A 23,089-nucleotide genomic window follows, 5' to 3' on the forward strand; every position below is an offset into this window, starting at 1 on the left:
CTACGGACAATGTCCTGGGATCATACTACTCTGTCTGCAAAGAGAAACACTTGGAAAACAGGAAGAGAAAACGTAAGAGTATGAATCAGAGCACTGCTGTGGTCCTCACCAGAGATAGATCTGTATGACTTAAGAATCAAGCGATTAGGGGAAAATGGGGACTCATTGGTTAATGTTGATGAATTGAGTGTTTCTTGGAAAGTCCCTCCCTCTGGTAGATGTCATTATCCATCTAAAAGGGGTAAACAATGCAGAGAAAAGGAGACAGCCTTTTAATGCTTTTAAGAAGCCCAAGGTTATATTCATTAATCCATCCATTAAATGTTATATATCTTGGGCCTGAAGTATTCCCAGTACATCGAGGCATTCATTTTTTTTAGATGAGTGAATCAGAGAGGCGACAACTTTAACACAGTGCTGACATAACTAAATCCAGTCTCTTAACCCAGACAATTCTGCACACTGCAAGGAGCAAGGACTCACATCCCTGTCCTGCCCTTCACTCACCTCTACCCCTCATCTCGGGATAAGGGAAGCCATTGCCAAGCTGATGACATCTGAGGATCACAGAGTTTACAACTGAAAGGGCCCTGAGAGAGCATGAAACCCAATTGCCTCATTTTATTTTTGCATAACAGAGACACCAGAGGATCCTAGTAAGAATCTCAAGGTCACATATCTAAATAAAGGGCCTGGATGTCCCCAGGGAATGGGGCAGCTCCTCAGTGGCACTGGAACCAGTGAAAGAAACCAGGATTATTATATTTGACCTTGAAGGTTAGGTTTCCTTGTGTTCCCACACCACTGAGTCAGTCTGAGCAGATTCCAGTGGATCTAGAACCAGTTATAAAGTGATTTGTCATGTTGGACATATTTTGTTTTCTAATTGTTATCTTTTTCTTCCTTATAATTATTCCCTGAACCATTGCCCTTGGTAGATTGCATTATAGTCTGAAGATTACTTCTCCATTCCTTCCACTAGACTGAGTCCATAAAAGAACTGAAACCATATCGTCTACAAATTTGTCTCCTCACAGCTTAGCTCACTAAGCCTGACACAGAGAGGGGCTAGCTACCTATTTATGGAACTGCTATTTGAACATTGAAATTAACTCCCAAAAAGCATCAGAGCTTCATTTGCTATAATTTTCATTCCCTATAATTTAGGGGACCCAAAGCTACTAAAACTAAAGTTGCTTAAGGTAGAAATGTGTTGAGTATGTACACATTCTAATAATAGTTCAGTGCTGTAAGAAAGGCATAAAATGAACTTGACCTTTTCATAAGCATATGAAACACTATCCTGTGGTCCAAAGAAGAGATCAGTATAGATTGACCTAAGATAATGGTGGTGAAAGGGAAAGAAGTGGATGCATGTGGGATGGGTTTAGATAAAGCATCAACAGAAATTTGCTGAATCAACAGACAGACTGAATGAGATGGAAGAAAAATCAAGGAAAACCCTCAGGACAATGGTGGTACCATTTACTGACAGGAGGAAAATTAAAATTAAAAAAAGTCAAAGGCAGGGAGGAAGAACTCAAATTTCTTTTTTTCAATGTTGTGATTAAGCTACCTATCAGATATCCAAGTGCAGACGTCAAATGGATGACCGGATACAAATTTCTGGAATTCCAGAGAAAGAGAATTCCAGGAGAGACATCCTGACTTGGAAGTCACTGACACATACATGATCCTTGACATCATGGCAATGGATGAGGGCACTAAGGGGCATGTACAGACCAGGAAGAAACTCTGGCTAAGGACTGGGCCCTCAACACTTGATAACCATATAGTGTGTATATAGCACAGTGCTAGAGACAGCATGGAAACAAAGATATTTGATGTGCTGTTTTTCCCTCAATATAACCTTACAATGTAACCTCATTCACATATACAAGAAGGAAACTGTTCAAAGTAGTGGAAAGTGCAATGGACTAGGAGTCAGAAATCATGAATTTCAACCATTGCATAGCTACTTCAAGTTAAAATCACATTAACTTCTTATGGCCTCCCATTCCTTACCTAATGATACAAGGAGTAGATACAAATGACATAGGTGGTATTTTCGGATGTCATGATTTCTATGTGGCATCCAAATGACATATTCTAGCCTCACCTAAAGGTGGTGTCTCAGTCTTCCCAGGCAGAATGTGCAGCTGCTCTGGGACACACAGAAGCCATCAGAGGGGTTGGCTGAAAGGGAAGTCCCTGAGCTGGAGCAGGGAGGAGATGCTGCCTGCACTCTTTGCCTGTTGGAAAAGGAAGCATTTGAGAGAACTCAAAATATCTTTCATTCTCGGTTTTCAGCTCGTGCTTATGTCAGAAGAATGGAATCCTGGGACCAGTGAGAAGAGCAAATTTACCCTTTCTATTACATTTTCTTGGTTCTACAACTTGATATTCCCAAAGACACCAAATTTTCATAATCCCAGGAAACACTTTCTTATATCAACAGTAGGTCCATGGCTGGACATCTAAAACAGGACATAGCTGCATGGGTCAGGGTACCCCGAGCTTACCAATGTCTATAAACACACACACACACACACACACACACACACACACACACACGTGATCCTTCTCATCTACTCTAGGGGACTGCCCACTTGGACAGAGCTGACTGGAGAATCAAATTGGGCCAATCAGATTCTCCTGCTAGAAAATGTAAATTCTAAATGAAAAAATTCATAACCTGGATGTCAAAGAAATGAATCATTTTAAACATAGTGCCTAGGGGTCCCTAGAGTTGCTCTACTTCCCTGTGTAAGAGGTAGTTAGTGAGATCTTTATCTGATGGGTGCCTTTGTAGGTAATCATGCAGCAAATACTCTTCCTTGACTCTGTTGGCCATAGTCAATTCTGTAACTTGTCACCAAGAAAACTTTACCTAATATTAATGTCCCCATTTTACAGATAAGAAAACTGAAACTTAGAAGAATTAATTAAGAGAAAAAAAATGTTGTAAATCATCCAGCTAGTAAGTGAGAGGACCAACACAGGAATTAAGCTCCAACTCTAAAATTCATGCCACTAACCACTAGACAATCTTGACTCTAGGTGTTGCGCTGTAGGTTATTTTTCTTCTCACAGAGATGGACTTGGGCTGATTCGTATTTTCTTTCTTGCTAAATAAATGATGACCTACATTCAGAAAAAGCCATCCAGAGAAGAGGATAGAATCTGCAGTGGCCTCAAATTGAAGTTTAGTGGTCCACAAATAAACCAAGTCCATTGCCTTGCCTATTGACACTTGATTCCCACCATGGGAAGTAAACAGTTTGGCTACTCTGGCAAGAAGATGTCTATGTTGTCCTAGGTCCATTGATCTTATCCTCTTAAGAGAGACAAGCTAGAATGCTTCCTCTGTACAATAGGACTTCATGGGATGGCAGGTGGTCTTTCAGCAGATGAAAGCATTTCAACCAAACTGATTGGCAGTCCGCAGCTAAAATAGGACTTTGCTTTTTAGGTCTCCCACTTCATTATGAATAGCAAACCAAAATAGCTACAGCTGAACAACCGAGATGGGTAGATATATCTACATCTTCTTAGAATAGTATCAGATCACGCTGAAAAAATCTAAATTCAACATCAAGCCAATTGTCATATGTCAAGATTTAGCACTGCTCATTTTCACAGGCAGTAGAAGTACTCTTGTAAGGGTACAAGCAAGAGTCCTCCATTTTTACTCTAAGAGAAAAATACTCATGCAAATTAATCTTGGTCTAACATACCCATATATTTCCCAGTAGTTGCCTGCTATATTCCCTTGCCTTGGGCTGACAACTTTGATCTTGGAGTTGTCGCTTAGACTGAACTGCTTGCTCTTTGCTTGAGTTCTTGGGCTATTTTGATTTAATATGTGGCCCATGCTATCCCCAACCCTGCTTTTTCTCTAAATACCGGTTTTCTGCATCACTCGTATGCCTCTCTATTTCATATAAACAAGTGCTTTCTAACACTACTGTTCCTGTTGCAGGGCCTCCAATACCAATGCACTGACCACTATGAAGCCCAAGTACAGGACACAGTTTGGGCTAGATAGGGCACACTGTCTTAGGAACTGTCCTAGACTTACCACATTTAGCACCAATTATGAATTCTAGGCTTAGGTTTACTGCTTCTAGAAGAAAATGAAGGAGAGGATGGTAAACTGATTGACCAGGTTGCTGGTGTTATTGTAGATGGAGTAGCATTACTCGATCCAAAAGGGATTGTGTTCCTGTATATCAATAATTTTAACAAACCCTTTTCCTTCCCCACTCTGTAGAAGTGTCTGTAGTGAATCCTAAGGGTAACAGGTAGGAACAGGCCATAATTTTATTAGAAATAGGAGGCAAGAAAAAATTTTAAAAACCCTGAGGCCCATTTTTCTGACCACCACTACCCCATATTAACATGGCCTCTCCCATCTGCATGCCCTTCTGCTCCTTCCAGTATAACCCCAACCACGTGCTAGCACATTTCCCACATCTCCCTTTGTTTGCCCAGAAGGATTATATGCCTCTTGATCAAAACCAGGTGCTGTCAGTTTATTTACAACTTCTGCATCTAATTCAATGCCTGGAACATACTAGGGTTTCATGGCTGCTACAAGTATAGAAATGAATAAAAGACACTCAAAAGCATCTCTCCTGAGGAATCAGTTTCAATAAAGAAAAACAATGTCATTCGGAAGCTCTATTTGCTTTGCTAGCAGAGTCGAGTCCTATCATTTTTACACTCCACTGATTCATTCTGAACATGGTGTCAAGAACAATACAGGGCCAAAAAACAATTAGTGGAGGAACAAAACAATCAGTTGAACTGTCTGGAATTTGAGCGATGTACAGATCAAATGTCTTACATTTGCTAGACTCCTTCTCATTTGGCCAGAATGGATGACTCTTGGCTGCACTGTACCAGGAATAATTGTCCCTCAGATACCCCAATCAGCTGCCTTTTAATGACTAGTCAAAAGTGACAATGTAAAAGATGCAGTGACTTTCACCATCCTTGGCAAATCTTGGACCATCTCCCATTGATCTGTCCTTGGCATAGGTGAACTCAGAGACACAGATACCTACAGTCACTGTTCCCTGTCTTCAGCAACCACAAAAACCTTGATTTTGGAAGAGACCCAGGAGGAGAAAGCAAGGTGTCTGAAGTGACTTTCAGTTCTTACACTACCTCTCTGTCTCATGCATCTCAGAGGTTGAATAACCTTTCGATCTCCCAAACCAACACCAGGATAGTTTACCCTAGAAAGAGATTTAGAAAGAGTCTAGGAGCTTGACAGACTGACCAGCTCCTATTCGTTCCACTTCTGTTCAAAATTCTTGCTTCCTCCTCTTAGCTCATGTTCTGGTGGTTGCTGCTTTGAAAATTCAGTAAATTTGAATTTGAATTCTATAAGTGGCAAGGAGGCTCTTCCTCCCTTATGCCAATGTCCTGAACCCTATTTTTGGTCCAACTGCAAGGAAGACTTACAGTTCTCTTAATGCACATCTTAACTAGCAATACAGTTGACCTCACAGAAACAACAAGGAACATCTTTGACTACTCATCCAGTTCCTGCTCTAGGATACCTCCTCATTGCCAGACTTGTGATGGTGGACAACTCTGACCACTGGTAGTCTTTAGGGATGAGACCTTGTAGATTCCCCCTCAAGAAAGTCTTCTCTTTTTTGAGTCTCCATGTCCTCCTAGTCTGGTCCACCAATAGAGCCCATGCCACTGCCTTTTATCATTTTATTATTGTTTTTTTGTATTGATGTTTCAACTTCTCAGCTAAACAGATGCTAGATTTATTGAGGGCAAGAATTACCTATAACAGAAGCAGTATCCTCAAAGCCCTAGAGCGATACCCTAGGCAAACACTTGACAACTGTGTAGATCATCTTTTCATATAAAATAGGGGCTAACGGCCCATAGACACTCAACTTGATTCTGTGGGCCTGGCATATAAAACAATCAACTACACTGTAATCTGGACTGGCTTATAGACTATAATCTTCTTGTCTTGGTGTTGTCCCTTTGCTTGCCTTTACCTCTGCCCTTTACCCCAACTGTAAATTCAGTGCAAACATAAGATGCTAAAGTGGTGAATGAAAAGGGCTCCTCCCAGCATTCTGGCCTGTTCTAATCTATCAGTACTCACAGTTTGCCATCTACCTCTTCAGCCCCTTCTTTGAACCTTCTCCCCACAGCACGCCACACTCCAGTCCATTCTGGACTTTGTTCAGTTTCTCAACTGTGCCACGGTCTCTTACTTCTGTCCTCTGGCATGTCCTTCCTGTCTAGGACACACACCTTCCCTCCCCCTTTTTGCCAAGTTCATTTCTACTCATGTCTCAAGTCCCAACTTGCATATTTCTTCCTTGCAAAGGCCTTCTAGGAACCCCTCCAGCATGTCAGGTCCCTTTGTAAAAGCCATCCAAACTTCTCTCTGCTTCCCAGTTAATGATGCTGAACGACAATAATTACGATGGCAACCATCACTAATATTAATTAACTGCTTGCCCTAGTCCAGAGCCTTTTGACTCACTTCATCGTCACCAATATCTTGCGAGGGAGGTACCTGATTATTCCTGTTTTACAGATGAGGAAGTCAAGTCTCAAAGATGTTATCTTGATATGGTTCACATCACTCCTCCAGAGCCAGATTTCTCACCTAGTCTGGCTGCAGAATTCATGTCCTTAACCAATATATCACACTGGCTTTTAAGAAACTCACCTTGTTTAAATTTATTCATTTAATGGCTAAATAGTCAACTAGGAATCAAGTTCCATGAAAATAGAGCTGGGGCTGTCTTGTTCAATAGTGCATTCCTAAAGCCTAATGCAAGAGCTAGCATGCAGAGACCACCAAAAACCATGAGTTAAATAAATAAAACAGCCAGTCAGCCCACCCAGAATCCCAAAAGACAAGTATTCACCCTCTCTAAATAAAAGATGTCTGACACTTAATAAAAAAAAATCATGATCATGGGAATCTTTACTCAAAACTGTTCCTTTCAGTGGCCTAGTGCCAAACAAATCCAAGTAGCCAGAACTAGAAAGGGTGCCACCTGGAAAGCAGTGAACCCAAGGAAACTCCTCTAGAAGAAAGAAAACACAGGTGGGTCCAAAGGTAGCACCTGTGGTAGCAAAGAAAGCACATGTCTCTCCATGGACATAGCTGTAGTGGTCATGCCCATGAGTCCCACCACCCATGCCATCCACGCCGCCGACTCACCCCTTTCGCAGGTTCTGCCCCAGTAGCCGGTGCCCGTACAGTCGCAGATGAAGCGGTTCCAGCCGTCCTTGCACACAGCGTTGTTCTTGCAGGGGTAGCTGTCACACTGCTTAGCACTCACCCGTGAACAGGAGGACTTGACGCCCGCCGCGTTCTGCATCTCCGCCAGCTGCCGGATGTTCTTGCTGCGCCCGTCGATGAACAGGTCGCGGATGCAGCCCACGTAGCCATAGTTGAGCATGGCGGTCCAGAGCTCGGTGGGGAGGATGAGGCCGGCCCGGTTCTCCGGCAGCCCGCCCAGGTACATGTCGCCCTCCAGATCCAGGATCTCGCTCTCCCCACTGGCGGTAAAAGGCGTGCGCCTGCTGTTCACTGATATGGTACCTGGGATGAAAGGACAGAAAGACTGAGCTAACAGCTCTTGGGCATCGCAGGTGAGGCTGCCAGGTGGTGAAGCTAATGAAAGGAGCCCAGTAGGTGAGTTCTGGGACAAGTGTGGTGTGACCAGGAAAGAACAACGCAAGCAAGGGAATGAAGTCCTACAAGGTGGTAGAAAAAAACAGGGTCCCAATCTCTGCCAGGTAAGCCAGCCTGGCCACTAGGAGGAGCCAAGGCTATCCCAAAAGCATAGTCGTACCTATAGGGCCTTTTCTCTGCCTAACAGTCCTAGCTGAGAGGTCACACTGGTGAGAGCAGCACAGTTCCTCCCTGAGTTTAAATCCCAGCTCTACCACATACTAGCAGTAACCTTGAAGAACTGTCTTCATCTTCCTGGGCTTTAATTTCCTCATCTATAAAATGGGGAAATAATTGTCCCCACCTCTCAGGTTGGTGTGCTGTGCTGGTTACATGAGCTCACATAGATGAAGTGTGTTTCCCTCTGTTGAGTAAGGGCTCTCTGTATCTGCCTGCCTGAGTCTTCATCACTGGCTTGTCCTCCCCTAAAGGGTGGGACCCTCCATGCGTGGGGACCCCCTACACTGGCATTAGCTACCGGCCTGCCAGTGAATAGTTTGGGCACTGTCTTTGCTAAATTTTAATTGGAAAGTGTGCATTAATTCATGTAACAAAGATGTATTGAGCACCTCTTCTGTCCCTGGTATAGTTCTATGTGCAGAGATGAACTTGACAGTCATGACCTTGCTCTCATGGAGCTAACATTCCAGAGCAGAGGGACAGAAAATAAACAAATCACCCGATAAACAAGAGATATTGGTTAACGGCAGGTGCTAGGAAGAGAGTAAAATGGGTGCTACATTAGCAGCCCAAGGGTTGTTCTTCAAAGTGAAGGCCTCTCTGAGCACATGCCAGGTGAGCTGACACCAGGACGCGGAGAAGAGTCCCCAGTCCAGGGTGAAGACTGTGTCTGGCAGAAGGAACAGCACCTACAAAGGCCCTGGGATGTGGCTAGAGTGGAGAAGGCAAGAGCAAGAGAGCAGGAGATGCAGTCAGAAAGAGACTGGGCACATGGGATTACAGAAGGTATAATCCTAGGTAGACTGACCTGGGAACTTGGGACAAGGGTTCTCCTCCTCAATGATGAAGATGGCCCTAGGCCATTTACTGCTCAATTTCCTACCGTGTAGAATCAAGGAAACTGTACAATCAACGTGCTATCTAAACACCATGCCATAACTTAAAAGAATTATTTAGTATTCTTAAAGCACTCATTGGCACCAAGTTAACTGTCATCCATCAGGCATCTTTCACTTTGGTCAGAATCTCAATTCCCTCAGCTGTGGAGGGAATAGCCTGAGGACTGAGAAGATCACACTCTAAATCACAAAGTCAACACAGGGGCCGAGGAGTAGAAAGAACGTATGGGCCTCTGGGAGGAGTAAACCAACAGCTTGCTTCCCCTACTCTCCCCTAAAAGTTTTCTCCCAGAGAAAACTGCTTTGCTTTTTTGGTTTTTAGTCCTTTAAAAACCTATGTCACAATAATAATACTCTGGCCACCATTTTAAGTACTTTCCGTGCTTCTTTCAACTTGCTCCTTAAAACAATTTTGTGACATAGGAGTTATTGTCTCACAAATAAGGAAGTTTTGCTTTGTGTCTCTTTCTTCTCTCTTGCACAATTTGCTTTGCCTGCTCGCCACAAATCTACAGAGCTAATCTGATCACCAACTAACAGGGAGGAACATCTATTGCCAAATAAGATGAGTAGCAGAACAAATTTAAATGCTGGAGCCTTCAAGACACGCTGCAGAAATCTATCCTGTGAGTGTGTGATCACAGCTAGTTTAAAGGCACTTACCAAGTTTTAAGAATCTGTCACCCAACTGAGGAGTGATCATAAAAGTTTTTCTTTCTTTTTTTTCTGTTTTAGTTTGTTTATTTACTTTTTCAATTATAGTTGGCATTCAATATTTTATATTAGTTTCAGGTGTACAGCATAGTAGTTAGACATTTATATAATTTACAAAGTGCCCCCCTGATAATTCTAGTATCCACCTGGCACTATACACAGTTATTATAATATCATTGGCTATATTCCCTATGCTGTACTTTACATCCCTGTAGCTATCCTGTGACTACCAATTTGTACTTCTTAATCCCTTCATTATTTATAATAGCCAAGATATGGAAGCAGCCTAAGTACCCACCAATAGACAAATGGATAGAGAATGGATATATACACATACACATACACACACAATGGAATACTACTTGGCCATAAAAAAGAATGAAATCTTACCATTGGCAACAACATGGATGGGCCCAGAGGGTATTATGCTACGTGAAATAAAAGTTTTTCTAGATCACCTCTCAGTCACATTATTCTTCAGGATGAGCAGGAAAGGAGGTGCCATACTTAGGTACGCTAATGCATTTACAACTATTCAATTTAGTATAAGTTTATAACTAAAAACAATATACCAGAAAACATATTCATAAAGAAATTAGGTTTAATAGGTCATATTAAAATTTTATGTTGCATTGCTTTCACAGGACAATTATTTGTCTACTCAGTAAATTTTTATAGGCTTTGATCAAATGTATAGGTATTTCAAATTTATAGGCCAATGCTATAGCTCCCAGGTACAAAATTCAAGGCTTCCAAAATTTAAAGCAATTTGATGAAGATGGGTCCTCTGGCAGTTGTAACAAAACAAAATAACTGCTCTACTTGAAAGAGAGCAGTTGGGAATAAACAGAAGCAGACATATGGCAATTTTACGTGTTCTAGCCTGCCCATGACACAGATAGGTGACCTTTAAGCTGTGTCAGGGTCTAGGTTAGTCAGTCACAAAATCCATCAACCATGACCCAACTCCAGAGACCCAAAATACATGGGTCTTAAACTCCAACAAGAATATTTCCTTTACAATTCCGGGACAGCTTTCTGGCTCTGCCCTGCTGACATTTTAAAGATAAACTTAGAAAAAAATTCAGTCTTGAGAGAAGTTAATTTTTGTGTATTTTTCTGTTTTAAAAACAAAGCACAAACTGTTCATCCCTGCTCAAAAAGCACATTTAATTTGATGCTTCTTGGTTCTGATCAGATTTTAGACAATCCATAAAGCATCCTACTGGGCAATAAAGCATGTAGGGCTGCAATCCACCACCTGTCTGCCCTCCACACAGAACCCATCCAGTTCCTCCTAAGGGCAGCGTTGCTCATTGCCATCAGCCTTCTAGCTCTGAAATTATGCCAAAAGGCCATTTCCCCCAAGCTCAGCCATTCCTGGCTATAAACTGTTAGAGGGGGCCTATTGTTTTTTATTGTTAGCCCAATGCACCTAGAAAGAAAATGTGCAAATGGCATATCCAGAGTGAATCCTTAAAAACGATAAAAATATAGCCAAGACCCTTCTTGAGTATAATACCACCTAAATAGAGAATCAGGGAATGTGTGAAATGCAAGTGCTCTAATTGGCACTCTGGGTGAAATGCCTCTTCTAATATCAGGGAATGTGACCTTCATTGCCACATGGTCCATAGAAAGCTAGGCAGACTGTTCAGACATTCAAAAGCTCCAGACTCTCTATTTGTGAATTTTTTTTTTCTCCCTCTCTGTTACTACTCCAGAGTGGCTATGTACTGCCTGGGGATAGCTTGTTTGATCTGCGGCTGCAGAAACAAACGAAGCCATTTAAACCAAATGTAAAAGGTGATGAAGACGAAGGGAGAGTTAGTGAGGTCTTAGCAAAGAGTGAAATATAGGCTTTCACACCAAAGGAAGGCTTTAAATTGAACATGACTTCAGGAAAAATCAATTCGCCTTTTTTTCTTGTCATAATTTTTCCCTGAAACATGACTCCTGCCAATTATTGAAGGGTGTATTGTTGCATAAACCCTTACACAGTGAAGCTTATCCTAGAGAGTCATCATATAATGTAGCCTCTGTGATGTCACAATTGGTTTCCACTGTGATGCAAAAAAAGTGAATAAAAAGTTGGGAGGGGGGACCATCACACCCATGGCATGACAGTTGCTTTGGTATCTGTGGAAATGCTACTTGAAAAACCACCCTTATCTCAGGGTCTTGAAGCTATCACTAAGACAACTGTACCATGAGTGACAGAGGAGAGGAAAATGTGAGCCATCGAGGAGGCAGGTATCTTGTTCCAAAACATAACCATTACAACAACCATGACAGAGAATAATAGCAAAAGAGGTAACAAGCATGCAAGTGAAAAATTATAATAAAAATATAAAGCCAGGAAACAAACTGAGAAGCCAGAGCTTTCCTCCAATCTCAGTAATACCCCGCCTCTGCCTACCTGATCTGCCATCACGCTGAATATCCACGTGGTACCATTCCCCATCATTGGCTTTCTTTTGAGTGGCTTTCACTTTGATGGTGCCAGAGCCCATGTCAAGCAGCAGGTACAGGTTGCCATCCAGGAGTTCCACAGCAAAGAAGTCCACCTTGGTGTTCTTCTGGCTTCGAACATCCTTCCTCTCTTGGGGCTTGCCGTGAGTGAAGAGGATGAGGCCGTTGGGCTCCGTGGTGCGGAAGTCAAAGGAGATGGAACCCATGCGTTTGGTATTCCACTTGGGCAAGCTTATGTAAGCCTCTGGGGTCTCAAAGTTGATGGGGTCCAGCGTGGCCACATTCTCACACTTGAATACAACTTCCCCATAGATTTTCATCTTGGTATCCCCAATCCGGGCCAGGCGAGACAGCTCCAGGCGGATGTCATTATTTTTATAAACAACCTGTCAAAAGCCAAACGTGTGCCATATGAATCAATCTTGCAAACAGTAACCATTCATCACTCACTGGGCACCCAGGAAAAAAAGCCTGAGAAGAAGCTTCAGGACACAATTATTTGAAATATGAGAAACATGAGAGGTGGCACTTGAAAGAGCATCTGAAGAGTCCTCTAGGGTGTACACAGGTTCTGAATAGCCTCCTGCATTTCCATTCTAAACCTTCTGTCTGTCCACTTCTGGTCAATTTTTGTGTTGTCAGAAAGGTATACAATATAAGCTTACAGGTAGTTCAAGACACACTAAGTCGCACAGCTACAAATACACATATACAAAGATATTTCTTAACGTGACATTAGTAGAAGACCAGAAACAACCTAAATGACTATCAATAATAGACTGGCAGATCCTTATTATCGAATACTATGCCCTCCTTAGAAACCAGGTAATGCTCCCAATTTTGATGTGGATGCTCTCCAAGTAACGTTGTGACGTGAAATTAGCAAGGAACAGCTCAGCGCATACATTTTGCTATTGTGTGAAGTCTGTGTGTTGAAGTGGTGTTATAGGTACATATGCTCATAATGCATAGAACAACTTTGGAGGAAAACACGAGAAACTATAGAAGTGTCACTGGGGAGTATATTTGTTAGATTAATATTCGTGTGTGGGAGGAAGACTTACTTTTCACAGTCTCCTATTGTATTGGATGTTTTTATGGATGTATTGCTTAAAGAAAATGATTGTTAAGAGTTGCTGGGGAAGGACACCAGTGTTTCTTTGCACATTATGTGTGCTCTCTATGTACATACCGTGAGAGTGAAATACCTTAAAACATATACAAATATATTATGACTTTCTAAAGGTGGTGTCATCCACATATGAGCAGGGACTATTCTTATTACTCAAAATAAGGATTTCAGCCCTGGCTGGCATAGCTAAGTGGATTGAGCACGGGCCTGCGAACCACGCAATCGTGGTTCGATTCCCAGTCAGGGCACATGCCTGGGTTGCGGGCCAGTTCCCAGTAGGGGACACACCAGAGGCAGCCATACATTGATATTTCTCTCTCTCTCTCTCTCTCTCTCTCTCTCCTTCCTTTCCCCCTCTAAAGATAAATAAATAAAATCTAGAAAAAAATTTTAAAAAAAGAACAACACTTTAAAAAAAATAAGGATTTCAAAAACATTTTGCTGTCACTAGAACTGAATTTTGATGCAGTGCCTGGGATGGGTCCTGGATTTCTGACCACTCAGCAATGTTGCATGCATATAAGAAACAGAAAATAAAATTGGAAGGGAATGGGCTTGACATTAGAGCACTGATTATTCCAATAACTGTGCTATGTGTTGTATAACATTTTATTCAAATTCTAAGTCAGGATCCAGATTTAGGTTCAAATCCCACATCCACTACTTACAAGCTGTGTGACCTTGGCAGATTTAATGTAACTCACATGAGCCTGTTTTCTCCTTTAAAAATAGGCACATAGGAGTAAATGATTTTATAATGATGAAATCAGTTAATACATGTAAGGCCCTTAGAAATTGCACATGGTAAAGCCATAAAAATCTCAGCTATTTTGGAGGCAGTTGTATTTATTATTAACGTGATTTCATCCTTTCCAAAGATTGGTAAAGGTTGTACTGTCATCTCTATTTTCAGAAAAATAACAAGACTTAAGCCTTAAAATAAGTCTTACAAACCATCTCGGGGATAAAAGGTTAACTGGATGAATCATTCCAGTGCTTAGCATTTAATACCTAACACCCAACTATAGAACTGTTTTCCTGCTCTCCCCTATCACCAGGAGATACCCAAGCAGAGCTGTTAGCCTTTTAATATATAACTAATGATTAAGAATTAAATGTGCCTTGCCTACCATATGGCCTTGGCCATGGGAACCATAGACAATATCACTGAAAATAAGAAGGATAACAATATTTACTGAGCACCTACTACCAGGCTCTATGCTAAGGATCTGAAGCCTACCATCCCATTAGATCTTGACAACACCCATTTGAGACATCCCCATCATTCCCCCATTTTACTGATGCAGAAATGGACATGGAGAATACCTACCTAAGGAACTAACTAGTTCATTGTCACAAAGCTGAGAAGCGGCAGGGCAGGACTTGAGCTCAGGGAGCTGAGCTCCAGAGTCTGTGTGTTCTACTACAGTGAACACTAGAAATGGAGTCCACTAGCAGCTCCCAGGACGCTCATTTTTAACCTTACGTGGAAAGCCATGCATGTTCAACTCCCCATTCCAAGAGCTGAATTTCCCATTTTCCCTCTACTGGACTGACCATGTGTGAAGGGGAAACACTGCAGGATCCTTAGCAGTCTCTACATGAGTGAGCCAGAAAAGAAAATGAAAGTTTAATAATTGGCAGGTTCTCCTTCTAACCACTGGTATTATGCCCAAGCATGTTTATCTCTGTCATAACAAAACTTTGGCTTTCTCTGCATTGGGTTAAATGCCTATGACTAGAGCTCCTTGTAAAGGTTAATTATTAATACATAACAGTAACTCATCCCAATGGGACAGACTGAGGCTTGGCTCCATTGAATGATAAATGGCAGGAGAGCCCAGGTACCTCTGCAGGAGAGAGGAATGAAAAAGAAAAAGACTTTTTAAAGGAAAGGAATGCAGAGTCCTATGATGAGGAACTCTCCTGGAAGAAGGATACTTGATAGAGAGAGGAACGGAAGGTGACGAGAATGCCAATTTCTGGAGAGACACAGAGGAGAACCAGGGCCAGAAACTGGCCAAAGGTAACCAGACTTCTCTCAAAACTCTTTGAAGTTGAGCTCTTTATTTCCTCTCTGGCCCTGACATTACTTTGTGTGTGTGTGTGTGTGTGTGTGTGTGTGTGTGTGTGTGTGCATGCAGTTTTCACATCTTTCTTGCTGATAACTGGGTAACCTCTGAGTCCTATTTTATCCATTTCCTTATCTTCCCGACCTGCTCACTGCAGGACCATGGCCATGGCAAGGCAGAAATGCACCAGCACCGTGGGCAGGACTTGAAGGCAAGAAACCCTGCTGGACCTTCTTAACAAGGCAAATTAGCATCTGGTACAGGGTTCTCTGTAAAATTAGACCATCAGCTAAATGAAAGTCCCCAATTGATGACTGAACTAGAAAGAGATGTGGCATCAAGTGACAGAAAGTAGCCTTGGCTGACAAGTTATCCCAATAAGAAGCAATTAAAGGCAAACTGAAAATGGCTCCAATGGGGGGAAGATGTCACACAGCCTGGGAGGCAGAGGCAGAGTCACAGAGAGTGACAAGCTGTCCTTACTACTACACTCATGGGCTTGTAAAGACAGCTGCACTTGAATGCCTCTGTAAACTGTAATATAGAGACACACAAAACAATAGCAAGAGTAAAGCAAACTATGGTAGCAGGAATGATACAATAAAAATACTTGCCATCTACTGAGCACCTACTATATGCTAGACCCTTTAAAAACACTGTCATATATAATCCACATTAACAAGCAAAGAAGCTGGCATTAGCCCTGTTTCACAGAAATGAGGCTCAGAGGGGATCAGTATGCCCAGGACATAGGACATTAAGGGCAGAGCCAAGACAACTGGAACCCAGATCTCTCTGACTATACTGGAACATAGAGAATGAATCTAATGAGTAGAGATGGTCCCAGCTCACAGAAGTATTTCATTTCTCCCTCTTCTGTCTTATCCCAGGCTACTCTGTTCTCAGCTTCCTAAGAACATGTTTCCATGTACTTAGTCATAAATGCCGCATCCCTATGCACTCCAGTAAGGGAACTAGAAGAAATGGGGGGAGTGTGGGCATGTGCCCTGCAGTGCCCAGATGGCTTCCTGGTACTAATTCTCCTGTTGAGAAATAGAAGGTTTACCAGCTGGCCTTTCTGTTCTCTTGTTTTTAAAGCCTATTTAACTCTCTTTGGGTCTACATCTAGGACAATTTCAATAAAAACCATCAGGTCAGCTTATAAGAGTATCATTTATAGGTCCATGACTTCATGACTGAGCACCATTGCTCCGATCCAGGTCAGTGGAGGATGTTTGAAGGTCAGGACGCTGGGGGACATTGTCTCGAGTGACTACGCTAGACAACACAGAACGGTGTGAAGCCAATGTCGGAGTGCTTTGAGGTGGAACAATGTTGACTATGAATCCTAATAAAGCCTTTCAAATTTACACCCATGTGTAGAGCAGTTTACATACAACAAACAAAAGACTAAGATGTATTTATCTCTCACCCAAGTTTAATCCCAATGACAACAGATAATAATGAAGAGAGCTTTTTCTCTTCAGTTTCTAGGATGGTGTAGCTTCTAGATAAACTTCTGTGCTCATCTTATTATTGTATAACACTCTTGCTCAGGGCAAACAAATGAAAAGCACCGTGAAAGAATCTTGCTTCTGCTGTGGCCACAAAAATCACACATCCTACCCCCCTCCCCCTCTGTCCCTCCAGCAACTGATGACTCTGGTAGGCTATGATTTCCCCTTCTATGAACCATCCACTCCACTCATTTGTCACTCAAAACACTCTACTTTGTTATCTTTGAATAAGCACAGGTCTTGTCTTTTCAAAATAGCTTCAATACCTTCTCAGCAAAAACTATGTATTATACCTTTTAAAGTGCGAAATAGCACCTGGCTGTACCAGTGCTTAATCGGTGCTTATCTTCATTAGATTCGATGCTAGACTCAAGCAAAAGCACAGGGCAGTGGTTAACATCATGGACTTTGCAGTCTCACTAACCAGGATTTGAGTCCTGCGTTACCCTGTGACCTTGGATAGATTTAACTGGCCTCAGACTCAGGACTTTGCAATCTCACTAACCAGGATTTGAGTCCTGCATTACCCTATGACCTTGGATAGATTTAACTGGCCTCAGACTCAGGTTTTTCAACTGTGGAAGGTAGATAACCAGTCTCACTGCACAGGGAATATTATCACATGCAGAAGTACTTTAGGCAGTTTTTGGCCTTTCATAAGCACTCAATAAATGGTAGTAATCACTGTTAATTTTGTTATTTTCTCTTAAAAGCTAGAACTAAGTCAACAGACAGTTTAGCCTGANATCTCACTAACCAGGATTTGAGTCCTGCGTTACCCTGTGACCTTGGATAGATTTAACTGGCCTCAGACTCAGGTTTTTCAACTGTGGAAGGTAGATAACCAGTCTCACTGCACAGGGAATATTATCACATGCAGAAGTACTTTAGGCAGTTTTTGGCCTTTCATAAGCACTCAATAAATGGTAGTAATCACTGTTAATTTTGTTATTTTCTCTTAAAAGCTAGAACTAAGTCAACAGACAGTTTAGCCTGATGTAGAGTTATTGGGAAGAAAAGATTCTCTCTGAGGATAAGTTCTAAGCCAACTGTCAGCCTAAGAGACAGCAGTATTTATAATATATGTAAATGCCTAGTAATCACCATTCCTTCTCCCTTGTTCCTCTTCCCCTCCCCTCCCCTCCCCTCCTTTCCACTCTTCTCTCTCTCTTTCCCCATCCGTACATCTGCACCGATTTAGGGTTCATTATCATTAGCATCATTTTCTATCACAGTGTACCACTAACCAAACTCCAGCAGTGAAGTCCAAGCACAAATGTGGCAGCAGATGGTCCTCTTAGCTTCCAAAGTCAGAAGAACCTAATGTTTGGCATGGCCGGGGCCACATCTGCATCTGTGGTCTTGCTAACAGGGGTCAGTAAACTAACTGCCTGCTGAGCTGCAGCTGACGTCCAACCTGGGGCTTGAAGACCCAACTGCTACATACCGTGGATACCACTGCTGTCATCCTTATATTCTGTTAACTGTGGTCAGGATGTGCCAAAAACAAAAACTAAGCACTAGACATAGAAAATGGGACCTGAGTTTCAGGCTTGCAGGCAGGAGCCTAAACAATGTCCAAGTATCAGGGCTTCTAATAAGGATGAAAAAGACTCTTGACAAAATTGAAAAAAGTAGTACAACACTGGCAGTCAATTAAATTATTAAAATATGTTTAATCCAACACCCTGTGAGTTGAACATAATATATTTGCTAGCTTTGATTTTGCCAGGAACTGCCAGTTTATAATCTCTGGTCTATGGTCCCATTTGTAAAAGAGTGGTCAGGAAAAGATTAAAGGGACATAAGGTGAGTTGGAATAACAGGAAAAATTCAGGCAAAGTGATATTGGGCCAGGCAAATCCTGAGTCTCTTCCCATTTTGAAGAAAGCATACAGTCATGTGGGCAGGCAGGTATTCCAGAGAAGAGAGAGAGAAAGAAAGAGAGAGAGAGAGAGAGAGAGCATGCACCTGCATGCTGTGTACCAGTCAAGTTATTCTGCCCCCATGAGTCAAAGGGCCACTTTTGCCAGCCCAAATGTCCCTTTGCTAATGACCCGTAATATCAGCCTTGCTAATATTGCAGGTCGTTACTTCCTGCACTACTACTTTGTGTTTCCCTGATAGATTTGTTATGAAAGGGAAATGATCAGATAGGTTTATGCTCAGTTACAGATGCTAAGAAGCTGACAAAGATTCCTATCTGTTGGCAGATAGTGAAAGTCTCATTTTTATTCTCAAGAAGAACTTTCTTAGAACTTTTATTCAGTTAAAAAGGCAGATCAGGAAGAGGCTGCCATATGTCCATGTATCCCATAGAAAAAATTTCAGCCAATCAAATTTGTGAGGTAGTTAGGATACTGTAAAGGCTCAGTCTATCACAAGAGATAAGATTTGCTAATGCAGGCTTTATCATTCTTGCAGAGCCTACTAAACTTCTACTAAATCCAAGAAGTAAGAATTTAGCACAGACATATCAGACTTGGCATAGACAAACCCAGGCAAATAAATAGGACATGAGCTGGCATGCATGAACCATAGTTCTCCAAGACAGGCCTTGTCAATGGATGGTGAAAAATCTTTTTAGACAATCGAAAAAAGTTTGCCCAATGATCCTCCAGCCATACCTGGACAGAAAACTCTCCCATCTCTTAGAGCTATGTTGGCAATGTGTCTTTACTCTTCCTTCCTGGCAGATGGCCTTTATTGTTAATTGATATCATTCTACTCTACTCCCTTTCCCACCAAACCCAGGTGGAGCCTCAGAATTCTTCTCAAGACACTGCTCTAGGAAGTTGCCACCAGTCACTGAGAGATGGAACTAGAGGTGAACCTAGTCTCCACCCTTGTTGTCCTCTAGCACAGAAGTCAATTTAATGTAAATTGATTACCTATCCTAGAATATTGGAAACGAAAATCCATGTAAATGTGTTACATATCCATTAGCAGGACCGCAGAGGATACAAAGGAACATGAGGTATAATTCTTGTTACCAACATGCTCAGAAAATGTTGGATGATACTTAAGGGGAGATATATTTTATATCAAAATTAGAGTGAGATATATTTGTCACTCCAATTAATGAATGTGCAAGTGTCTGTGATCATAAACTTGACCCAGATTGTATTTCTCTCCCCTCTGCTCTCTGGAAATAGAACTACTACTGTCCTCTAGACCAGCACTCCCCAACCTTTTTGTCACCAGGGACTGGTCTTGGTTTCATGGAAGACAGGGCAGGAGAAAAACAGGGGGTAGAGCTTGGAGTGAAACTCAGCTGCTGTGGACTAGAGGGAGAGTGACAGGAGGCAGGGTGGAGCTCAGGTGACTGCACTCACAGTTCCTAACAGGCCATGGACCAGTACCCAGGGGTTGAGGACCCCTACTCTAGACTTACATTCCCTAAACACAGAGGCTATGAGTTTCTGATGTAGACACCAGTGTATTCCCAGTATGTACTGAAGTGCCAGCCACCTAGCAGAGGCTCAGTAACTGCCCATTCTTCTTACATTTGCTTATGTATGAAACAGACCTACTCAGTGAACACCTACATTTCCTTCTGTTTTATAGTATCTGATGAGGACAACAACCTGCCTAGTGTGACAGTTACCTGTCACAAAGCCGAGGAACTAAGATCAGATGAGTGGGTGGTACCTGATTATACAAACCTCTAAAAATATAGCCATTATACAATTGGGGATAAGAGAAACCAGTAGAGTACAAGGAAACTTTTAGCAGTTTGATTAGAAAGGTGACAAAATTTAAATGATACCTTTCTGAATCACTAGGACTCCTCTACTGCTATTTTTATTTCAAGGACTAGCAATGACTCTAATTGCTTCACTGTTTTCACTGGGGATATCATGTCATTTCTTGCTTACAACCCTTCAATGATTCTCTATCAACTTCAGAATCAAGTGCAAGCTTTTAAGCATCACATAAAAGACTCTTCCTGATCTAGTCCCTACCTCATCATTGCCAGCCTTGCCAAAGTCCTGCATTTCTTCCAATACACCATCCCCTTAGAGCCTGAACTGAGTTACCTATCTGAATGATGACTGTTTATCATTGGAGGAATAACTCAGGTATCACCTCTTTCGGGAAGCTTCCATCAACATATTTGCTCATTCCACTCCCACCCACAGCTGATTTCTTCCTCTCTGCTCCTTTGTTTTCCTCTAACACAAAAGCCAATGGCTCCATGTTCTAACTTCTGCCACAGAAACTATCACATTGTGCTATAACTGTCTGTATTCCCTGGTAGACTCGGAGTTTCTCAAGTGAAGGAAATAGTCTTTCTCCTTCATATTTCTAAGTGCCCATCCCAGTGCATGACACAGAGTCAGTACATGTTCATAAGAGGAGGAATAGCAAGGAAGCTCACACAGGCTACTTTCTGATGCCTCTAAGTCAATGAGAACTATAAGAGAGAAAGAACCCTTTACATTCATTCCACTTGACAATAAGTGACAAGATGAGAAGGCAGAAAGCTAAGTACCACAGGCAGTTAAAAAGAATTGGGTGGAACTGTTGAATATTTAGTTGAGTTTTCCCTAGTTTGCATGCTTAGGAAATGTGTTTGTATTTTAAGGCTGTCAATATGGAAAGTTCTGCACACCAGAGTGGCAGCTGTCAGTAGTTTATGTGTCTTGGTAGAACACTAACAGGAGAAAGAGCTAAAAGCCAAGCAAAAATCCTAGCAAGATTTTCTAAGACACTGGCTGACAAATCTCAGCACCAACAGTGCCTCCCACTCTGGAGCACCCAAAGGAACTACTGTCCAGGCCTTTATAACAATGTAGCTTCAACCACTGTAGAAAACACACAGAGATTTTAAAACAGAACCTCAGAGCCTTTATCATCTGTACTCAGAATTGAAAAGCAAGAATGAGTCCCCAACAATGAAACTCTGGCCACAGCTAGCAACTTCTAACTGCCACCAACTACCATGAAAGAATATAGATTGCAACAGGAATGCCAAATAGCTTTTGGAAAGAGATTATATAAATGTCCCAAAAGCAGGAGAACAAGGGGAAATACTATAAAAAAGATTCAATAAAATAGAACCTTCAAGAAGTCTAACACAGTTGGTTGGAAACAGTAGTAGAATAAGAGGAAAGCAAGTAAGTGTTCTATGCATCCCAGAAGACAGAAGCAGTGAGTTCAAAACCATGGATAGTGACAGATGATATCCATACCAACAGGTGCTGAACAATGGGCAAGTTCCTGGAGGTCCCTGGGGCTGAGAAAACAAGCTCACACAAGGGCTTTGCAGTCCATCCTCTTATAATGTGAAGCCCATTCATTTACACAAAGTACACATAGCACAGAGCTCTACGGCTTCCTGATAGCCAAGCAACTTCCAAAAAGGGAGATCTGCCTGTGAGAAGCAATTATAAACTATTTTTTGCCTGGCCTGCTAAGCACCTCTGCCTCTTAGCCTAACAAAGTCTCTAATCAGATGTTTGGCTTTTCAAAGTGGTCCAAAGAGCCCCTCTTCAATCAGCAGAAAAGGTGGGGAAAGTGAGGAGAATATGCCAAGCTGGCAGGTACCTGATAACAGAGTCATTTCCAACCTGGTACAAATAAGAGTTCTTTCACACTGACACTAATATAGAGCTCAAATTGATGTTTTACAAATAGGTTTCTTTACTCTTTGTTAACCTCAGAATAAAGAGTCACGCAACAAACGAGGCCACCCTTTCGGGAGCTCCCTTGCAAGATGATGGTACTTAGTCCCCATACACACACCTATGACTTTGCAATACCTTCAGTAAATCTGCAGAGACCTCGACAACCACTAGATGTCCCTTATGCCATGTAAAACCAGCCTGAAATGACTTCCACTACCAGTTACACAAATCACATGTGAAGACAGCTTTTCTAAGTCATGGATCTTAGGTGTCAACTATAATCCCTATTGTGACTCACTCCTTCTCCTTATTTATACCATGCCCATATCTATAGCATTTTCATGGCCTTTTATCAAATTATAGTCAGAGAATGAGAAGTTATTATGAATTAAAATTTTCTTAGAGGTACAAATAATAGAGAGAAATAGGCAGAGAAAAATATTGTAGACAAGGGTTATAGTGGCTAAAGAGGTCCAAAATTCATTATCCACTTTAGGAATCAATTGTTTCAATACAAATGGAGAAACCCACAAATTCAGCCTAAATTCACATTCTCCATACACTGGGACCTTGGATTCTTCCATTTAATAAAATGAGAAATGGCAAATAATTTTCATTTCGCCTGTTACATTTGACCAGTTAAGAGTGGCTGCCTATGACACAAAGCAAGAAAGATTGTTGCGTTGTGACTGGAGTCAATGTGAAAAAGGAGAAAGGTGGCTCCCATGATATGTATCT

At 41.9% G+C, this 23,089-nt stretch overlaps 1 protein-coding gene across 1 annotated transcript in view; it reads right to left on the reverse strand.

The window, feature by feature from the left end:
* NRXN3 (neurexin 3) overlaps nucleotides 1–23,089 on the reverse strand; it is a 1,509,805-nt gene that overhangs the window by 1,010,792 nt on the left and 475,924 nt on the right. Inside the window, exons 9-10 of the mRNA XM_037031267.1 lie at nucleotides 11,948–12,386; nucleotides 7,220–7,603 (exon numbers count right to left, since the gene is read on the reverse strand). Of these exons, the coding sequence (XP_036887162.1) occupies nucleotides 7,220–7,603; nucleotides 11,948–12,386 (823 nt within the window). The remainder of the gene's footprint in view (nucleotides 1–7,219; nucleotides 7,604–11,947; nucleotides 12,387–23,089) is intronic.

Source organism: Sturnira hondurensis, unplaced genomic scaffold (assembly GCF_014824575.4).
Source record: "Sturnira hondurensis isolate 20B ecotype Veracruz unplaced genomic scaffold, ASM1482457v3 Scaffold0021143, whole genome shotgun sequence".
NCBI classification, from domain to species: Eukaryota; Metazoa; Chordata; class Mammalia; order Chiroptera; family Phyllostomidae; genus Sturnira; species Sturnira hondurensis.